This window comes from Myotis yumanensis, unplaced genomic scaffold (assembly GCF_028538775.1).
Source record: "Myotis yumanensis isolate MYYU_CA2020_CCGP unplaced genomic scaffold, mMyoYum1.0.hap1 SCAF_10, whole genome shotgun sequence".
Lineage (NCBI taxonomy): Eukaryota > Metazoa > Chordata > Mammalia > Chiroptera > Vespertilionidae > Myotis > Myotis yumanensis.
The window spans coordinates 42804107-42824254 of record NW_027223761.1 but is presented as its reverse complement, the minus strand read 5'-3'; the positions used below and the strand labels follow the sequence as shown (position 1 = coordinate 42824254).

The following is a 20148-nucleotide window of genomic DNA, read 5'->3' as shown; positions in this document are numbered from 1 at the left end:
ACTCTGACCTTCATCTGGTCCACTGTTCCCCATGCCCCCACTTTTCAGGTGAGGAAACAGACCTAGAGAGGAATGAGAGCTTGTCCATCACTAGTAATGTAGCAGCTGAGCCAGAACCAGAACTTTTGTCTTTTGCCACTGCCTCAGTTTTAGATAAAACATCCTGAACAAGTCTTGAGTGCTTTCTTCTTCACCTCGGAAGTCTTATATCCCATACTTTGACCCCTGGGAGCCAGACTACCCACTGGTATAACCCCTAATCTAATAGCCCTCCTGCCCATGCCGACCCCACTGGAAAGAAATATAGGACTAGGGCCTGCTAAAGATGGTGGCCTCCCCATTGTTTTCTGACCCAGATACATGACTCCCTGAGGGTGATCTCAAAGGCAGCAAGGGCAGTGGAACCCATGCCCAGCTTAGAAAAGGGGACATCCCCAAAGGCAGGCTCTCAAAGCATGGTCTCTAAATCAGTATCATCAACATCCTTGGGACCTTGTGAGAAATGCAGATCTCAGGCCTCACCCCAGACCTGTGGAATCAGAAACTGGGGATGGAGCACAGCAACCCATGTTTTAACAGTCCCTGCTGGTGATTCTGATGCTCAGCTCAAGTTTAAAAAACTCTGCCCTGCTCTGTTTCGATCAGTCCCACTCATGTGTTGCTGCCTCTTCTCTCCAAGTATTTGGTGGCAGCAGACTGCCAAAGAAAGTACCAGGTTCTTCTCACTGAGAAAGAAGACATCAGGCTGAACTTGTGGTGCTCCTCTGGGATATTCTAGGGTGGCATTTTCAGTGCTAGGAACCAATTAGAGAAATAATTGAAAAGTGAAGGTGATTGTCCCTGTGACACACAGAGCCCAGCCTGATCTTCATCATTCTCACATATACCAGTGGGACTCATGTAGCTGCCATGAGCCCCTCGTCAGGGGCCTGACCTGATCAGCAGATAAAAGTATCTACTGCCTGGCCAGTGTTTCTCAGTGGTTAAGCATCAACACATGAACCAAGAGGTCCAAGGTTCGATTCCTAGTCAGGGCACATGCCCAGGTTGCGGCTCAATCCCCAGTAGGGAGCCTGCAGGAGGCAGCCAATCAATGGTTCTCTCTCATCATTGATGTTTCTTTTTTTTTTTACATTTTTATTGATTTTTGAGAGGAAGGGAGAGGGAGAGAAAGATAGAAGCATCAATGATGAGAGAGAATCATTGATTGGCTGCCTCCTGCTCGCCCCCTACAGGGGATTGAGCCCACAACCTGGGCATGTGCCCTTGAGCAGCATCAAACCTGGGACCCTTTAGTCTGTGGGCCAGTGCTCTATCCACTGAGCCAAACTGGCTAGGGCGATCATCATTGATCTTTCTCTCTCTCTCTCTCTCCCCCTCTCCCTTTCTCTCTGAAATCAATAAAAACATTTTAAAATAAAAAAAATAATAATAAAATTACCTTTAAAAAAAAAAAGGTGTCCCAGTGATCAGAGCTGCCTCACAACTAGAGGTCAGAAGGCTTCCTGCTGGCACAGGAGCCAGGGCAAGAGTTTTTGAATATACAAGGCCCCACTGCTCAGGCCCAAACCTCACCAAGCTGTCCTCTACCCTCAGCCACCACCTTAGAGGTGGCAACCTCCCACTTCTTTGCCAACATCATGTCTGAAGTGGCAAGATGGGAGATGCTGGGAGCTCTCAGGGCTTGGAGAGACAAGGATTAGCCCATGGAGAGATAGATTACCTGGGCATAGATCTAAGAGAGCATCTCCTGCTGGAGTCTCCTGTGCATTTGGGCCAGAACTGCCGCTGCCATCATAGTATTTTCCCTCTGCTTCTGACACGGCCCTTTACCAGCATGCTGCCTGCTCCTCTGACCTCTTGCTTCTCAAGCCTATAAGATAGGAAGCTCCCAGAAGTAAGAGTTGGGCGGGAAGGAGAAGGACATTGAGACAGGAAGACTTCGCACTACCGGTGTGGCTCAGTGGGTAAGTGTCAGCCTACGACCCAGGAGATCAAAGTTCAATTCTCAGTCAGAGCACATGCCCGGGTTGCAGGATAGATCCCCAGCAGGGGGCGGGCAGGAGGCAGTCAACCAGTGATTCTCTCTCCTCATTGATGTTTCTATCTCTCCCTTTCCCTTCCTGTCTGAAATCAATAAAAATATTTTTTTAAAAATAGCGAGAGAGAGAGAGAGAGAGAGAGAGAGAGAGATATGAGAAGACTTCAACCAACCTGGGCTTGAATAGCAAGGTCAGAAGTTACCAGCTGTGTTGCTCAGGCCAGTCACTTTGCTTCTCTGAGCATCAGTTTCCTCGCCTGTGTACTGGGGAGCAGATCCAGACAGCCTGATTCTAAAGCTCTTTCCAATGTGCCAGGCAGCACTGAATAAAAACCTAGTCCCTGTCCTTAAGATGTTGACCATCTAGGGATGGGCACTGTGCTCTGTAGGTCAGGCCCACAGCTGTTTCCTTCAAGCTGGGACTGACCCTTAGTCCCAGCCCTAGGCTGGTGTCTTTCCCTAGTCCTACAGACCTCTGCTGCCCACCCATCTGCCTCCCCTTGAGTGGACCCAAGCAAGAGTAGATGATTCAGCTTCCCACCTCCCAAGGGCTATCAGAATGTCTGCCCTCAGTGCTTTCTTCTATCCAAAGCTCCATTCTGTCACCTAAAGTCTGCCTCAGATCAGGAAGGCCCTGCTCCTTGTCCTGTGGTATGTAAGTTGACCCTGTCATGGTCCTACTGACTCCGGAAAGGCCAGAGGCAATTGGATCCTGGGCTCTGGGGCTGGTAAGCCATCACCTCCATTTGTAAGGCAGTAACTATGTGCCCACCTTGCTAGAAGCCCTGAGGCTGGGGATCACTGATAATGGCCAGATAATGCCCCAGCTACCCACCCAGGTGGAGCCTGAGGCACACTCTGGGTCAGGGTTTGTGGTAGGCAGGCAGCAGCCAGTGCCTCAGGACCTCAAGACTGAAGGAGGTACAAGAATGGGAGGCAGATGTAGAGGCTAGGCCAGGCCTCACTGGGTCCTCTAGGCTAGTGTCAGATGTGTGCTAGGGACTAGCTGGGTGGACCCTGGCACCCAGAGGTACCATGAGGATGGGCAGCCAGAGAAGTGCCGCAGAATGAATTGATTTGATAAATGGCCATTTATTACCCTCTCGAATTGGCTGAAACCAATTTCGGTCACATCAACCCCTGGTAAGTGCTGGGATATTGATTTGTGCAAAGTAATACAGTGAATTTATCAGTGTGATCCCCAGCTGCAGGGCTTTTCTAGCAAGGCTGGCGTGCAGTTACCACCTTACAAATGGTGGAGATAACGCACCAGCCCCACAGCCCAGGCCCCTGTGGCCTCTCTGGTCTTCTTGGGTCACTGGAGCCAAAGCAGGGCCAACCTACATACCATAAGCCAGAGGCTTGGCATTGAAAGCAAGGCTTTCCTTCCAGAATCCAGAGCTGTTCCTGGTCATGGGGTAGGTGGGGATGCCCTGTCAGGCAGACCTCCTGGGAGTTCCAGAGCCTCTGTTTCCCACCATCCTCTTCAGAAAGGCAACTAGCTGTCTGTTCAGCACATTCAGCGCTAGACTCTGCTCCCCTCCTCCAACCTGCCCACCTCCTGTGTTCCTGTCTCAGTAAAAGCACCACTTAAAATAAAAACTTAGATGTTTTGTTGGCCCCTCCCTCCCTCATCAAATATCAAGTTCTATCATTTGATATGGACAAGGGGCCATATCAAATTAATTAATTCAACAAACTGCACTAAGCATCTACTTTGAACAGGGTGCTGTGCCAGAAATTGTGAAAACAAAAACAATTCAGCCATGGTCTCTGCCTTCAGAAGTCTACAGTCTATTATTGCTCCTGAACTGAGTCGAGCTAAGTAAAAGCCAGCCAGAGTGTGGGAGACAGGCAGGGCTGGGGTGGGGAAAGAACCAAAAGAAAGGGAATTCCACACAGCTGGCAGCATCAACAAAGCATGTGCAGGAAAGCAAAAGCGGCTAGGGTGGCTGGTGGCATCACTGGTGGATGCAGGGCAAAGTGGGGCAACAGCAGGGGTGGGCCTTGTGTGCTGGGCTAGGGCAACAAGGGCCATTCAAGGGTTTTAAACAGGGGGGTTTGTTACAAAGCTCACTCCAGCTGGGAAGAAGCGATTATACCGGAAGAAAAGGAAGCAGAGAGGCCAGTGAGGCAGCTACTATGTGGTTCAAATGCTGAGCTGGAGCAGTGGTATTAAGAACAAAGGAGAGAGGCCAGATTTGAGATGCACGTAAGAGGCCATATCACAATTCAGGCCGTATCAAAGTCCACTCAGTTCAGGAGCAATAATAGACTGTAGACTTCTGAAGGCAGAGACCATGGCTGAATTGTTTTTGTTTTCACAATTTCTGGCACAGCACCCTGTTCAAAGTAGATGCTTAGTGCAGTTTGTTGAATTAATTAATTTGATATGGCCCCTTGTCCATCTCTGTGACGTGCTTTGAGAAAGGAGAAGCTGTACACCTGCTCTCTAGTAGTTCATAAGCATACTGGGAATGTGACTATGGTGAAATAGTTCATTACAACACCCATTCTACTTGACCTTCAACCCCTCCGGTGGACATGCTATTCCCCAAACTTGCTCTGAACAGCCTTCTCTGGGCAGCAGATGAGCCAGCACACTTGGAAGCTTCCCTGTAGCTCCCTCTTTCCGGGTGCCTATCCCCAGTACCTATTGCACTTGGTCGCAGTTGACTCTGAAGCCTTTAAACTCCCTCAGGGAAGCACTACTATCCCAATTGCTCTTCTGTGCTGAGGCTGGGCCCGAACTCAGAATCTCAGCATCAGCCACTTGGCACACAATGGGTGCACCCTCCTATCTCATGCTTCACTTCCCTCTTTGACTAATCCAAAATGTAATCTGCCCAAGCCCTGTACCTTCCTGGGCCCTCCCTTAGAGTCCTATTTCTGAATTGAGAACTATCCAGGTCATTTCTGAGTTGTGGGGTGGTAGTGACTACTTTAGAAAATGCTATAGTTCCACCTCCACACTCAATGGTTAGAGTGTCAGCTGCTCACTGAAGGGTTGTGGGTTTGATTCCCAGTCAAGGGCATGTACCTGGGTTGTAAGTTCGATCCTTAGCCCTGTTCCGAGCACATACAGGAGGCAACCAATCGATGTGTGTCTCTCACATCCATGTATATCTCTCTCTCCCCCTTCCTTTCTCTCTCTCTAAAAATCTATGGGGCGGGGCGGGGGGTATCCTCAGTTGAGAATTTACAAAAAAAAAAAAAGACACAGACCTTATTTTAGGTTTCTTTGTAGGTGCCCCAGCACCCATCGCAGAGTTTATTTTCTGAACAAATGGATAAGCTCCCAGAGAGGGATTAAGAAGAGAGCATGAGCCCTAACCGGTTTGGCTCAGTGGATAGAGCGTCGGCCTGCGGACTGAAGGGTCCCAGGTTCGATTCCGGTCAAGGGCATGTACCTTGGTTGCGGGCACATCCCCAGTAGGGGGTATGCAGGGGGCAGCTGATCAATGTTTCTCTCTCATCGATGTTTCTAACTCTCTATTTCTCTTCCTTCTTCTCTGTAAAAAATCAATAAAATATATTTAAAAAAAAAAAAAAAAAAAGAAGAGAGCAGGAGCCTTTTCACCCAGGGGTAGTAATAACTACTTGAAGCCATAGGAGACTCTTAGATCCAAGCTCACTCTTCTCTGTAAAGTGGGCATAAAGTACCTATTTTTTCCCTCTTGTGGTTCCAGAAAGAGCAAGGATTAATTTGTTTAGTCCTCAAGCATTATGCCACTGTTAGGCTATTCCCAAACATCCCTTTGGAAATATGACTGCTGGTACTGCTCCCATGGAATACACAGTGAGATTGGAGCACACCCTGCCCCTGGATACGAAGGCACAGCTGATGAAACCCCTTACACTGCCCCTCTCTGAGCCCATTCTCTTCTTCTGCAAAATGGAGAAAATACCTGCTTCTCCTTATTCTAAGGAGGAAAGAGATATCTATAAAATACTAAAGCTGTAGTGGCTACTTCCGCTGCTGCGCTATGACTACCATTATTTTTACTCTTATTCCACTTCTTGCAATTTACAGAATGCTTTCATAATCATTAACTTGTTTAATTTTCGTGTGGGGTTGACTCTGTATGTATTGTATTCCCATTTTATAGATTTTAAAAAATGAGGCTTTCAGGGACTGTTTTACTCAAAGTCAATCAACTAGTTAAGTGGCAGAGTCAAGGCTCCAAACTAGTTCCTGTAACTCCTACCTTCTCCACCTGCCACCCCATAGATCAGTGGTTCTCAACCTTCTGGCCCTTTAAATACAGTTCCTCATGTTGTGAACCATAAAATTATTTTGTTGCTACTTCATAACTGTAATGTTGCTACTGTTATGAATCGTAATGTAAATATCTGATATGCAGGATGGTCTTAGGCGACCCCTGTGAAAGGGTCATTCAACTGCCAAAGGGGTTGCAACCCACAGGTTAAGAACCGCTGCCATAGATGAACACAGATCAAAGAATACAGACCCTAGGAGTAAGGTGGCCAATGTGGGTGGGTGGAGTTCATCAAAAAGAGTTGTTGCAGGTAAGTTTTAAGAGGGTCCAGTAGTGGTGGACATGGCCAGGAGCAGGTGATCTGGTAGGAAGAACCCAGCAAGGAGGCACTGGCAGTGGTCCTGCTTGCAGGGATGAGACCAGCCAATAAAGGGGACCCTAGCATCACTCATGCCCAAGAGCAGAGGTCAGGGGACAGAGGCTCATGAAACCCTGTGTTGAATGGCTGCTCGAGCCAGACAGTTTTCCAGGTAAGGCAAGGGTATGATGAGATGCTATGGCTGAGGCAAGCCAACTGCTTTCCCTCAACTCCTCAAAAGATAGCCAGAGCTGGGGGTAAAGCCCAGGGTCTTCATTTATTTACCTGTGTAACTTCTTTGTACATATTTCCTCATCTATAGAGTTCCCTACCTTGCCTGCCTCATAGGTTCATAAGGAGGCTCAAATGAAGTTATGTCTACAGAAGTTCTTTAAACATCATGAAGTGTTGGCAGAGTGAGATGCTGCCTTCGCTGGTTCACAGTGAGAGTGCCAGTACCTGTGGCCGCATCCTACATGGGCCTGTTCAGGTCTCTGTCTGTCCCAGCCTCTGTCCTGCCCTGACAGGACCCTCCAGGCTCCCAGCCTTGGTCCTCAGCCACCCTGCCTACCACACCTCCTGGTGCCCACCTTCCTCAGTCCTTCCTAGCTGCTTCCATTTTTCATTCTGTCGGACACCATCTGCTTGGCCGTTTTTCTCTTCAGATATTATTAGAAATATCCAGAGTTGTAATTGTTTAATGGTTGGCATTTCTCCTGTTTCACAGGAGGCCCAGATCAAGCCCACCCCAGACTCATGCCCTGGGTCTGGCAGAATTGACCAGTGACAGCTGTGCAGGGGTCTGCCTGGCATTATAAAGAGCTTTCTCCCAGGTGCATTATTAGAAAAGAAGGAGGAAAGAAGGCCGCAGGCACAATCCAATTGCACATTCTCCTCAGTGTGTTAGAACTGCATCGCCCTGTAGTGTGCAGTTCTCGGTGGGCTGGACAGCTTCCCTGAAAGAAGTCCAGATCAGAACCTCAGGTGCATGACACCTGGGGAGCCCCAGGCCACCTAAGTCATACCTGGACACATCTTCCTCTCCACATACCTCATGAAGCCTGAACCCAGTTTATGCTCAGCTTCTTTTCAACCTAGATTCTCAATTCAGCCATTTTTGAGAAGAATTTGACTCCTTTCAGATGATCCCTTTCACCACCACCCCAACAGACATCCACACCTAGTGTTTGCAAAAGTCTAGCCTTGCCATTTTATAATATCTCTACCTCTCCACATAGCCCCACCCCTGGGTTCTTGTTTTATTCAGGACACTTGGGGACTCCCTCTCAGCCAAGCTTGGACTCCTCCCCTTCATCCTCAGCCTTCAGGTACCTGTGAGGCTCTGGGGTCCCTGGAGAGCCAGGCCTTACAGAACACGGGGCCAGTTAGTTTAGTGATGCCTTGGACCCCGCCCAGGGGTGAGGTCGGATGGCGTTTTTTCGGGCCCCTCGGAATTTTTCAGGGAGCATCTCCCAGGCAGGCAAAGTGGCTAGTCTGATTTCCATAAGTCACACAGTTTCCACCTGTTTCTGCTGAGGCCAGAACTAGAAAGTATTTGAAGTAGCAGCATTAGAGATTGACATGGGAAAGACCACAGGAAAAAAAGAAAAATGAAAGACCATAGCATGGACCTGAGCTCCTAGTATTTGGGACCTTTGTAATCTGACCCCACCCACTGCTGCTCATGTGTGTTCCTGCCTCCACTTCTGTCATGCTGGCCACCTTTGCTCTCCAGATCCTACCCAGCCTCCACGGTACATCATCAGTCCCACTTCTTCCGAAAGCCTTCCTTGGCTTCTGCAGTCTCTTCTTTGAAACCCAGCCATATGGGTCATACATACCACACAGTATAGTATTTAGGATCTTTACACCTCAAAACTGGCAGACACATCCCTAAAGCCATCAACTCTTTTTTCAGTTGACTTAGTTTCTGGGCCTTGTCCTCTGACATATATCCCTTTGCTAATCTCCCCCTGACTCTCTGGGGACCAGACCATACATGCTGTTCCATCTGCAAACTGACCTTGACATTGCATAGCACTCTGTCCCCTCCTGCTCTGACTGCCATGTAACCATTACTGTAACCCAAAGTGATGCATGCTTCTTTAAGCAGCTCTATATGACGCAATAGGACCAGTTTAGAGAGAGAAGCAAGTCTTCCATCTCTGCTAGTCAACTAGTAATCTAATTGTGTAACATAGGCAGATCTCTTTCTCTCTTACCTCAGTTTCCTGTTGAGAATAATGGAGCTGAGAATTTCCTCTTGGAAATTCTTTATGTAGGTTTTGAGTAATAAAATGTTGGTGATTTTTCCAACTGTGCCTAGTAGATAGTCTGTTCAATAATGGTTATTCTTCTGATAGTTCTGCCTCCTGCTTTTATACTTGAGGATACTTCTGAGTCTGATTCTCCCACTCTGTACTTGGGCATGTAACTTCCTTACCCTTAAATACTTCCTCCTGGAGAGGAGAGGTCAGGTCTGGTTCTAGCAGAGCTGCGCCCCTAGGGAACCTGGTACAGATTATTCCATTCCCCCATCTCTGTCCCACCCCAAACCCCTGGAGGCCATGGTTAGTGGAGATGTTAACCAGATGGCTCACCCTTTCATGCCCTGAGCTCCACTACTTAACTGGCTTCCAGAAAGTGCGTTTGACTGTATTTCCAGACAGCAGACCAGACCTTGGTTTTCCCAAATGGGAAAGAGTCCAGAGCTCACACCCCATATCCCCAGGGGCCTGCTGTGGGCTTCTGCCTCTCCCATTTGCATTGGAGGCAGGCTGAGTCTCCCACCAGTGGTTAAGTAGATGGGTAACCAGCTGAGAGCTAAAGTTCCTCTCAAATTCTCCTTCACCAACCCCCAGCCCCCTTCACCTCCATTCACCCGCCTTTCAGTTTCCCTGGCAACGCTGAGTGCTCATCCTGGAAAACTTTATCCGAAATCTGCTCTGGGCAGCTTTCCAAATCCATGCTAACCTGATTAGGTATCTCTAGGGGCCTTGCCAGCTAATCAGATTAGGCAGCACTAATGGTAGTGAGGACTTTGAGTGGGCGCAGAGCAGTAAAACATATTGTATACTTAGTGATAATTATCCTGCCTTTTGTGTCATTGATTTATCTGCCTCCCTCCCTGTCCCCTGTCTTGTGTGTTGGCCCTAGCGATCCGGAGGAAGGAGAATGGCTGGTATGACGAAGAACACCCTCTGGTCTTCCTCTTCTTGGGATCATCTGGAATAGGTAATGGGAGCAGATCAGCCAGGGGGAAGAGGAACTGAGGGAGCCTCAGCTGCTGTGGGCCAGGGTCAGGCCACCCACCTCTAGTTCAACTCCAGCTCCCCATACAACTGCCTCCAAATTACAGAGCCCACAAGAGGGTCATCTGTCACAGCAGGAATAGCTGGAAGGATGCCCCTCCCTCTGGAAGTTAGGGTGCGGGGCCTAATTCACCTGGAGGGCCAGGCTCTGTGGGGCCTGGTAGCCCTGCTCCAACCACTCTGCATCCCCTGAGGCTGGCCTTTGGGTACAATTAAACCAGCTCCACTGCCCAGCACATCAATCTTATTCAATATAACCTGAGACATAACCTGCTAGGAAGCTAAAGAAAGTCCCTGAGGACCAATACAGTGCTAGGTGCCTAGCAAAATTGGCTACAGTAAAACGAATTGGGTATTTTTCTAGCCAGTTAGGCTAAGGCATTCTCACCCCTTACTCCCTAGCTCCACTACCTTTTGCATTGACTTGGGAAATTTTATGCATTTTGTTGCCACTGCCGCCTCTTTCCCTCAGCATTTTTGTGGGCTTACCTCTCCCTCAGATATAGGGTCCAAAAAGGTTACCACCACCTCACCATGATACTATAGAACAGCGGTTCTCAACCTGTGGGTTGTGACCCCTTTGGCAGTTGAATGACCCTTTCACAGGAGTCGCCTAAGACCATCCTGCATATCAGATATTTACATTACAATTCATAACAGTAGCAACATTACAATTATGAAGTAGCAACGAAAATAATTTTATGGTTGGGTCACAACATCAGGAACTGTATTTAAAGGGCCAGAAGGTTGAGAATCACTGCTATAGAACTTGACTTTCTATCTAGACAGTGACTTCCAAGGGCTTGACCATCCTACAAAATGGCCCTTCAGAGCCACCACTTGGGTAGTGTCATTCTTTCTTTATATTACAAAGTCTGTGAAGCCAAGGAGAGGTGCCCTCCCTACCTCTAGTTGGTCTGTGGCTCCAGGCCTGCAGGATGGCAAGATCATGGGTGTCTAGAGAACATGCAGTGCAGTGAGCCAGGAGGCAGGGTGCTCCTGGAGGAGCAAGGTTTGTGCCGAGCTTCAAAGGACGAGTTGGCTCTGAATTGTAAGAGTCAACCTCCCACTCTTAGGATGTTGCTCTTGAGAAAAAGCCTCAGTCCTCATCCACTGAAAAATCAAGGTGCAATTCACACTTTGATTCTGGTCCCAGCTTCATTCACCTTTAATTCCCTTGGTGACTTTGTAAGAGTCACTGACCCTCTCCAAGGGTCAACATTTCCATCCATAAAACATATTATTTTCAGTGTCCATACTTTTCTAACATTTCATTCCAGGAGATAGATACCTGGTCCTAACCCAATTCCTCTCCCTTCTTTCTTACTAGGAAAAACAGAGCTGGCCAAGCAGACAGCCAAATACATGCACAAAGATGCCAAAAAGGTAAGGACTGGGACCTAGGCCTGATCTTCAGGCCTTTGAGACCTTGCCACTCCTGCTAGCCCCAAAACCCTCAGACTCCCTGAACCTGACAATAGCCAGTCAAAGTTAGGCTCTGGTCCTGGCTGGTGTGACTCAGTTGGTCGGGGTGTCTTCCCATATACAGTTCTCTCTCGCTCCTTCTCTTTCTCTCTCTCTCTCTTTCTCTCTCCCTCTCCCTTCTCCTCTCTCTAAAATTAATAAGCATATTCTCAGGTGAGAATTTTCTAAAAAAAAAAAAAAGGGGGGGGGGGCTCTGGAATGTGAAGCAGGCCTCACCTCTAGCCCCAACTCAGCCACCAATTGCTCCAGGAATTTGGGCAAGTGATCCAACTTCTTTGTACCTCAGTTTCTTCATCTTTGAAATAAAAAGACTACTCCTTGCCCTGCCCTGACTCTTGGGGCACATGGGAGAACCCAGTGAGATTCATCCATACAGTATTTTCAAGCATCTACTCTGTGCCAGGTATTATACTAGTTCCTTTAAAAAGTGTTAATTTTGACATTTTCCCTGCCCTGAGGAACTCGGTCTGGAGAAGGAAACACCTGTAGAAACATACCATTACTGTGCATCAAGGCCATGCCAGAGGGAGTCCTGGGGCCTGTAGGAGAAAACAAGTAGGAACAAGGGGGTGTCTTATTGCTTCTCTCCATCCCACATGAGCTTTTAGATAGGTTTTCTTTTTTTTTCTTTTTTAAGAATTTTTTTTTAAAGATTTTTTATTGATTTTTACAGAGGATAAGGGAGAGAGAGAGAGAAACATCAATGTGAAAACAGAACATCGATCGGCTGCCTCCTGCACTCCCCCTACTGGAGATTAAGCCTGCAACCTCAGCATGTGCCTTGACCAGAAATGGAACCAGCAGTTTTTCCGTGCATGGGATGACGTCCATCCAACTGAGCCATACTGGCCAGGGCAAATCAGATTTCTTATGTCTAAGCTGTGGGGTTGTCACAGTCCCCTTTCCCCAGCCCTGGATTCTCCATAGGAGAGGACCACTCCATCCCTTATTCATTCAGACTCTGGCTTTCTGAGGCCCGCTCAGTTTGACTTTCTATGCTGACAGGCAGTACGTTCATGCAGAGAGAAATGCCAGAGAGAGCTATTCTTGGAGACTGCAGGAACATTTCACTGAAGGCCAAACCTCCTTTCTTCTACCAGCCTTCCCAGGTGGAGGCTAAGATCCCCCTGCCCACCACTGGTGGGTGCCCACGACCCTAGGTGCCCTTGCCTCATTTCTGTGGAAGGCCTCCCCAGCAGAAGTGATAAGAATTGCTCAGACCTTGCCAGCCAAACTACCCCAGCAGCAGAGCCCTGGGCACCTCCTGTCCTGCTTCTGACCTAGTTGCCCCTTTGCCACCTTCCTGAGGGCCTGGCAGCCACAGAAACAAGGTAACTCAGGCTGTGTCCTGAGCTGCATCCATGGCCTCCTTCTGCCTAATAACTGGCTGAAGCCTTCTAAGCCTCCCTGGCTCTGCTAATAGCTATGCTTTGCCTCAGCCAAACCCAGAGCAGACCCACTTGACAGGCAGGCAGGCAAGATGCAGCACATGACATGCTAGTGTGCTCCAACTGAAATAGCATTTTTAAGACAATTCATCAGGTTGGCAGCGATTGAAACAATTAGCACTCTGGAAAGGGCCATAAACTAGCAAGACTATTAGGGAAGATGCAGTTACAGGCAGGAACCACCTGATTAGGGATGAAGAATTCTGAGTGTTTTAATTTTAATACTGTCAGAAAGGTTAATATTTAATTACAAATTATAATCTCCTTATCCGAGCTGTCTTAATGTGTCTTCATACACAGTGGAAGTAGAAGGAAAGTATCTGCTGACTTGCTGGTGTAGAAAGGCGAGGGGGTTTGTGGAAAGACTGATGATGCAAGTCATTTTTCACTTGGAGCATCACTTCAGTTGGAGGCATATTTACACCAGTGCAGGGTGTTCTGATGGCACGTTCAACGCATGCCTCACCCAGGAGACTGAAATAACGCCATCACCCCTTGGAGACAGTGGGCTGGGTGGTCCAGGTTCTGGAGCCAGTCATTTCTTGGCACAGGTTCCAGTTCTGTTTTGTCAGGTTACTTTATCCCTGTATAATTCAGCTCTCTTGTCTCAGAGTGAGGCTGTCTAGTACTTTGTCTGAGGTTGTCAGAGCATCAAATGAGCTCAGGCTCTAGCACATAGTAAGTGCCTGTTCCCTTGTCTTGTATTTATTCATCACCTCATATTTTCCACATCAGTCCCCTATTGACTGTCTTATTTGATCTTATGAGGAAAACAGCATAGATGCTAAATCAGACCCATTTTTCAGATGCAAAAACTGACCTATGGCATTAAGGAGTCTGTCCAAGGTCAGTTGTTAAAGGAAGAAGTAAAATCAGAATCCAGTCTCTCAACTCTGTTTGTTTGTTTGTTAGTCCTCACCTGAGGGTATTTTTCCCTATGATTTTTAAAAATATATATATTTTTTAATTTCAGAGAGGAAAGAGAGGGAGAGAGAGAAACATCAATGATGAGAGAGAATCATTGATTGGTTGCCTTCTGCACACCCCCACCAGGGATCAAGCTGGAAACTGGCATGTGGCCTGACTGAGAATTGAACCATGATCTCCTGGTTCATAGGTCAACACCCAACTACTGAGCCACACAAGCCTGGCCCCTATGATGTTTTTAGAGAGAGTAGGAGGAGGGGTGGACATCAATGTGAGAAAGACAGATCTATTGGCCGCCTCCTGCATGTGCCCCGATTGGGGTCAGGGATTGAACCTGTAGCCCAGGTATGTGCCCTTGACTGGGAATCAAACTTGCTACCCTTTGGTACACAGGTTAATGCTTTAACCACTGAGCAACACTGGCCAGGGCCAATCTCTCAACTCTTCTCTCAATATCATTGTTCTCACATGCAATAGGAGGCTAAAGTGTAAACTTGTCAGTTTGTCCCTATGATGCATAGGGAGATGAGAGGCATGAGAATCCTATCATATTCATGTGTTTTATTTTTAAATCATAGGTAGTTCTTCTGCAGAACCCCTGATTACAGATTCTGCATTTAGCATAGACATTCTATGGCCATGTAATAGGCATGTTTGAGACCTTCAAAATCCAAGAGCCCTGGACCGTAAGCTATCTAATACCCCCAGAATCCAACGAGTGGTGTGTAGGAAGTGTCACTATAGGGCCCAGTGTTAAAGTGGCCTAACAAAATGAAATGAGCACTGGCTTGAGAGTCGGTGACTTGAATTCAAGTTCTGGCTTTCAGATCCTTAGTTGCCTCATTTATAAAAAGTCACTCATAGCTCTAGACCTGGCTGCCTCACAAGACATTGTTTGCACATTTTTATAATTTTTTATCAGATCCATGAGCTTATTTTTTCATTAGCCTCTACTATGCCTCCCAAATTGAGCAGCTTTATTAACTCCCATTATTAGGGTTAATAGCCCTTGAGAAAAAAAACCTTAATGCTTTTCTGTGATCTCATCCTGAAATAGAGTGGTGGAGCCATAAAGACTTGTAGTTATAGGGCAGAATGACAAAGGGGTCAGAGCATGAATCTGAGTCCAGCTGCCTGTGTTCAAATCCCAATTCTAAACTACTCTGTGGAGTTGGCCAGGATCTCAGTTTACATCAGTTTTCTCATCTGCAAAATGGGTTTTAAAATGGTGCCTATCTCATTGGATTATTTTGAATGTTAATGAGATGAAATAAAATGATAAACAACATTCTTAGCACCTGGTAAGCAATCAATACATGTTGGATATTACTGTCATTATCCTTGCCTCACTTCTAGATAACCCTAAGCTAAGCTCATATGAAACCAAAATTATTTCAGTCAAGAAAATCAAGCCCTGAGGCTTGTTCAAATTTACTTAACAATTTAGTAGAATCCAGATCACTTGACATAAGTAAGCCCTAGTCTATACTCCCAGTATCCTGGGACATTGATATCTGGGCACAAAACTCAGAACCCTTCAGATGAAGACTGCCAACAGCCCAACTGATTGACAGAGCCAGAAATATGAGGCAGTAGAATAAATGGCTAAGGGTGTAAACTTGGAGCCAAATTGTCAAGCTTGAGTAACCTTGGGCAAGTTACTTTAATCTGTGACTCAGTTTTGTCATCTGTAAGATGGGGATGATAATAGTGCTTACCTCACAGACTTGAAAATGTTATGAGCCCTTTATAACTTGCCAGACACATAGTAAGCACCCATAGTAAGTGACTGTGAGCTATTATCAGATACCCATCTCATGGCTTCCAGCCCATTGCTCCCTCTGGGCAGCACTCCCAGCTTCCCCATGTCCATCTTCCCACCCTTCCTGAAGCCTGTTTCTCTTGGCTGAGCTGTCTGGGCCCTCTGAAAATGCTTGCTAGCTAAGTCCCATGTGCTTAGATAGCAGGGATCACCCCCACATGACCTTCATAACTCTCCCAGGCCTTTCCCACCTCTGGGTTAGGTCCTCTCCTCAGGCCCCTGGCGAGACTAGGAGAGGAAACAGGGCCTGTGTTACACAGGAAAAACTATAGCTCAGAAAGGGGAGGCAGCGTACCTAAGGCTACACAGATAGTGGCAGAACTGAGACTAGAAGCAGGCCCCTGGCTGCCAGCCTGGGGCTCTTTCTGCCACCCCGTACCTTGGGTACAGAGTGACAGGACAGAGAAAAAACTAGAAGTACATCACTGAGTGAATATGAGACCAAAGGCCGAGCTAGAATAGGCCTGCATTTCAAATATAGCTACCACCCTCCCAGGGCCTTGGCACCCGTCATCCCCAGCTCTCAAGAGTCATGAGGTTAGTGAGTGTGCTCTCTCAGACAGGAGCATGTGCCAGCAAGAGAGCAGCCTGGGGAGAGAGTGGGGAACCCTGTATGGGTGGAGAGACGGCACCCATGAATGCCTTTATAACTCCCTAAATTCTTCATGAAAGGGAGTGTGTTCTCTGCCTGTGTTGGCTCACAAATGCCACACTACCCAGTGTTCTCTTCCAGGGCTAATCATGGTCAGGCCTTACCCCAGGGGACCACTTTCTTGGAAATCACCCCTAGGCCCAGCAGTGGTGAGAGAAAGGCTGCAAGCTACATTATGGGTGACTTTAGATAAAATAAAGAAATGTAAATAAATAAAAAGGTTTATTTGTTTAAAAGAAAAGTAAACTAAAAGGGCATGTGCCTACAATGACTTGCAAATGTGAGGGCACCATGCAGCCATCTGGGTATGTGTTGCTCCCCTCCATGTCATCATGATCCACGCTGATTGTGACTGACTTTGTCCATGTCTGCCCACCCTACTCAATGGGTGCCCCTCAAGGACAGAGACCAAGTCTTGTTTACTGTTGTAGCTCCAGTGCCCAGCACACACGGATGCCTTCAGGAAATGTGGAATGGATGGGAGAACGGGAAGTTGGGTGGATGATGTGGTAATCAGACCAGTAGAGGCCTGCCTGAGAAAAGAGACGTTCTGGGCCCAATTTAGAAGGACAGGGACATGACTTGGTTCGTTATGGTAAGGAATGGAATCATATAAGGACTGAGTGGACAGAAAAAGAGGCAAGGAGCCAGAAAGAACATATAAGAATGGGATGGAAGATCCTGAGTTGGTGTGGTCTGAAAGCTTGTGGGTATTTAACTTCCTGCCGATTGGACTCATGCTTGTTTCCACACAGGGCTTCATCAGGCTGGACATGTCTGAGTTCCAGGAGCGGCATGAGGTGAGTGAGAGTCCTCAGTGAAGTGTGGTTTGCAGGGCTGAGAATTTTGATGTGGCTTGTCATTTGGGCCTGAGATAATTCCAGTAGCCTTGGGATTTGTCCTTTGGGGACATATGTGTACAGCAGGGTCACTGACCTGTTTGCATAAGATTTACTCTGAAGAATAAGCATAGAAAAGATCTATTTGCTCTCCCATCATAGCAGGATTCCTGCCACCCCAGGATTCAGCCTGACACTCCTTGTTGAGATAGGCAGTCTTAACATTGTATGTAAAGCCATCTTCTTGTGCTTGCCCCAAATTGGAAAGTCAAAGCATGGAAAGGCCTTTGTAACATGTTTCCTTCCTTCCCCTAGGTGGCCAAGTTTATTGGGTCTCCACCAGGCTACATCGGCCACGAGGAGGGTGGCCAGCTGACCAAGAAGCTGAAACAATGCCCCAATGCCGTGGTGCTCTTTGACGAGGTGGATAAGGCCCATCCAGATGTGCTTACCATCATGCTGCAGCTGTTTGATGAGGTGAAATGGGCCGGAATGGAGGCAGGGACACCCTTAGGTATGAGGGTCTGTGAGCAGTAGGAACCAAGGGCCCAGAGGCCTGTCAGATCATTCCTCATCTTGCTGCTCCCCCATGTGTACATTTGGGCACTTAGCAGATGTGGTTTCACTCCCTCTCTGGACCAAGGCCCAGGCTACCTTCCAGAGAGACAGAGTGGGGCAGAGGTGCCAGGAGAGAAAGACCTGAACTTGTAGTTCCAGCTGTTTCATCTTCAGGCATCAGGGACCTCGTGTGACATACAGGAAGGCTGAATCCAAAGTAAGCTCAAGAACCTTTCTGGTTCATGGACCTCTTCCGAGGAGCTCCAAGCTCATCACAAATGAGACAGCATCCCCCTCCCACTACAAACACACACACACACATGCACACATACACGTGGAGTAAATTCTAAATGAGAAGAAGAAGCCCTTTTATTCAGCACATTCTATATACCAGGCTGTGCTAAAGACTTTACAGATGGTATCACTAATCATCACAATAGCCATGCAAGGTAGAAACAATCTCAGTTTTCACAGATGAAGAAATCGAGGTTCAGCAGTTATAAATGACTTGCCCAAGGCCACAGAGCTACTGTGTGGAGGAGCCAGGATTGGGCTGCAAATATATCTGACCCCAGAGCCCCAGTTCTCCCCTCTGTACCGCTCCTTACCTTGAGGGAGAGCTTATCTGAAGGGATGACCTCCACCTTTTCCAGGGACTGCAGATCAGGATGAGCCTTCTCTTCTCCCTCACAGAAGCTCTATTAGCCAGCATGTTGCCACATGGAGTCCTACCCACCTTTTCTACTTAGCCCTAGGGAAACAGGAAAGAGTTTTGCTTCCCCTGTCACAAGTGCACTAGATGAGGTACATGAAGGAACTCCCCCTGAACCAAATAGTAGACCAGGTACCAAGCCAAGAAGACCCACATTCAAATGTCCCCACAGCTTCCCACCACCTTCCCCACCTGGCCTAGCATCCTTGCCCCTACCCCAGTTTTGTCGAGGTCTTCCTAGCTTCTCAGCTACTCCCTATCCCCACACTTCTGCTGTTTCATGAAGACCAGTCCTTCAAATGTCACAAATTCAGGTATGCCTGTGCCCTAAAACCTTCTGCTCTGTTCCAGACTCGATGGGATTCAGATAGTCAGCTGTGCACCAAACCTGCCCTCCAGGGGCTCCCTGGCTGGTAGACAGGTGGAAAGGACATGTGATAATAGTTGATATTTTTGTACTTTGTATGCCAGGCACTGTTCTAAAAATTTACATGTATAAGTTCCTTTAATCCTCCCAACAACCTTCGGAAGATAGATATTATTACTGCCTCCATGTAACAAATGGGGAAACTGAAGTAAAGTGAGATCAGTAATTCACCCATAGTCACACAGCTGGAAAGAGGGAATCCAGGTTCGAACCCAAGCAGTTCAGTTCCAGAGTCTGCAGCTTAAATAATAACTTCCATGCCGCTGGGACCAAAAGAAAGAGATAGATCAGCAGTGAAGCATTCACAGGAAGGGAGAATCCAGCAGCCGGTTTGGCCTCTGACATCCCTGGAGAGGTACCTCTGATGGCCTCCTTGGCCCAGAGGACAGAAGGCAACTGCAGACTGAAATACAATTGGCCCCACATGGAAGCCCTGTCCACCCCTCCCCTGCTGTCACTCCACAATGGCCTTTTGGGAATTGATAATTCCTTTCTGCAGCCTCTTCTAGCCCACTGCAGTTTCTGATATTTATGCCCTTGGTTCCATTGACCAAAGCTGCCATCCGAGTTTGCTTAGCCGGATATATGCATTGTGCCCCTTGAGGACAGGGACCTTGTCCTACTCCAACCATTGCCAGAGCCCACAACATCACGGGAAATGCTTTGTGACTAACGTAATTAAGCAAACCTTCTAAGGATGAATAAGTGTTTGCCAGATGAACATAGGTGAGAAGGGCCAGCAGCAGACATCAGATGTGCAGAAACATAGGGAGCATGAGGCAGCCTGCTATACCCAGGGACCGACAGTTCATACTGCTTGACTACAGAGGAAAGTGAGAACAGAATAGTGGAGATGAGGTGGGTTAAATAGACTGGGGCCGGTTAAAATGCCAGGCAAAGGAACATGGTTTTATTTGGTGGATCATAGGGAGTCTTTAAGAACTTTAAGCAAGAGAGAAACATGGTCAGGTTTTCACTTTATGAAGTTCTTATTGGTAGCTGTGAGAGGAAGGAAGGAAGAAGGGGGCAGCGAGGAGACTACTGAAGAGTTCAGAGCTGGGAGGCCTGTCTAAAGCAGGACCCTGGGATGGGGAGAATTACCAGGAGGTCACTGTGCAGGGCTCAGTGATTGGATGGGAAGAGAGAAGGAGGAGCTAAGGAGATCAGTGGCTGGATTTCTGGCCTGGATGACTGGACTGCTGCTGCTGCGATCAGCTGAGGCAGGAAATGCAGGAAAATGAGCTGTAAATTGGAGAGGAAGGTGGGGAGCTGAGTTTAGAACTGTTAAAAGGCAATGCCTGAGGAACAGCCGGATGGAGATGTCTAAGTGGTCATTCATCAGTTGGAG

General features: G+C 47.7%; 1 protein-coding gene across 2 annotated transcripts in view; it reads left to right on the top strand.

The window, feature by feature from the left end:
• The window catches only part of CLPB (ClpB family mitochondrial disaggregase), a 159162-nt gene that overhangs the window by 125194 nt on the left and 13820 nt on the right, over positions 1-20148 (top strand). The window contains exons 8-11 of one of the 2 annotated variants that reach the window (XM_070425555.1): positions 9776-9853; positions 11261-11316; positions 17020-17064; positions 17419-17580. In XM_070425555.1, coding sequence (XP_070281656.1) covers positions 9776-9853; positions 11261-11316; positions 17020-17064; positions 17419-17580 — 341 coding nt within the window. The remainder of the gene's footprint in view (positions 1-9775; positions 9854-11260; positions 11317-17019; positions 17065-17418; positions 17581-20148) is intronic. The other variant, XM_070425556.1, reaches the window with a different exon arrangement.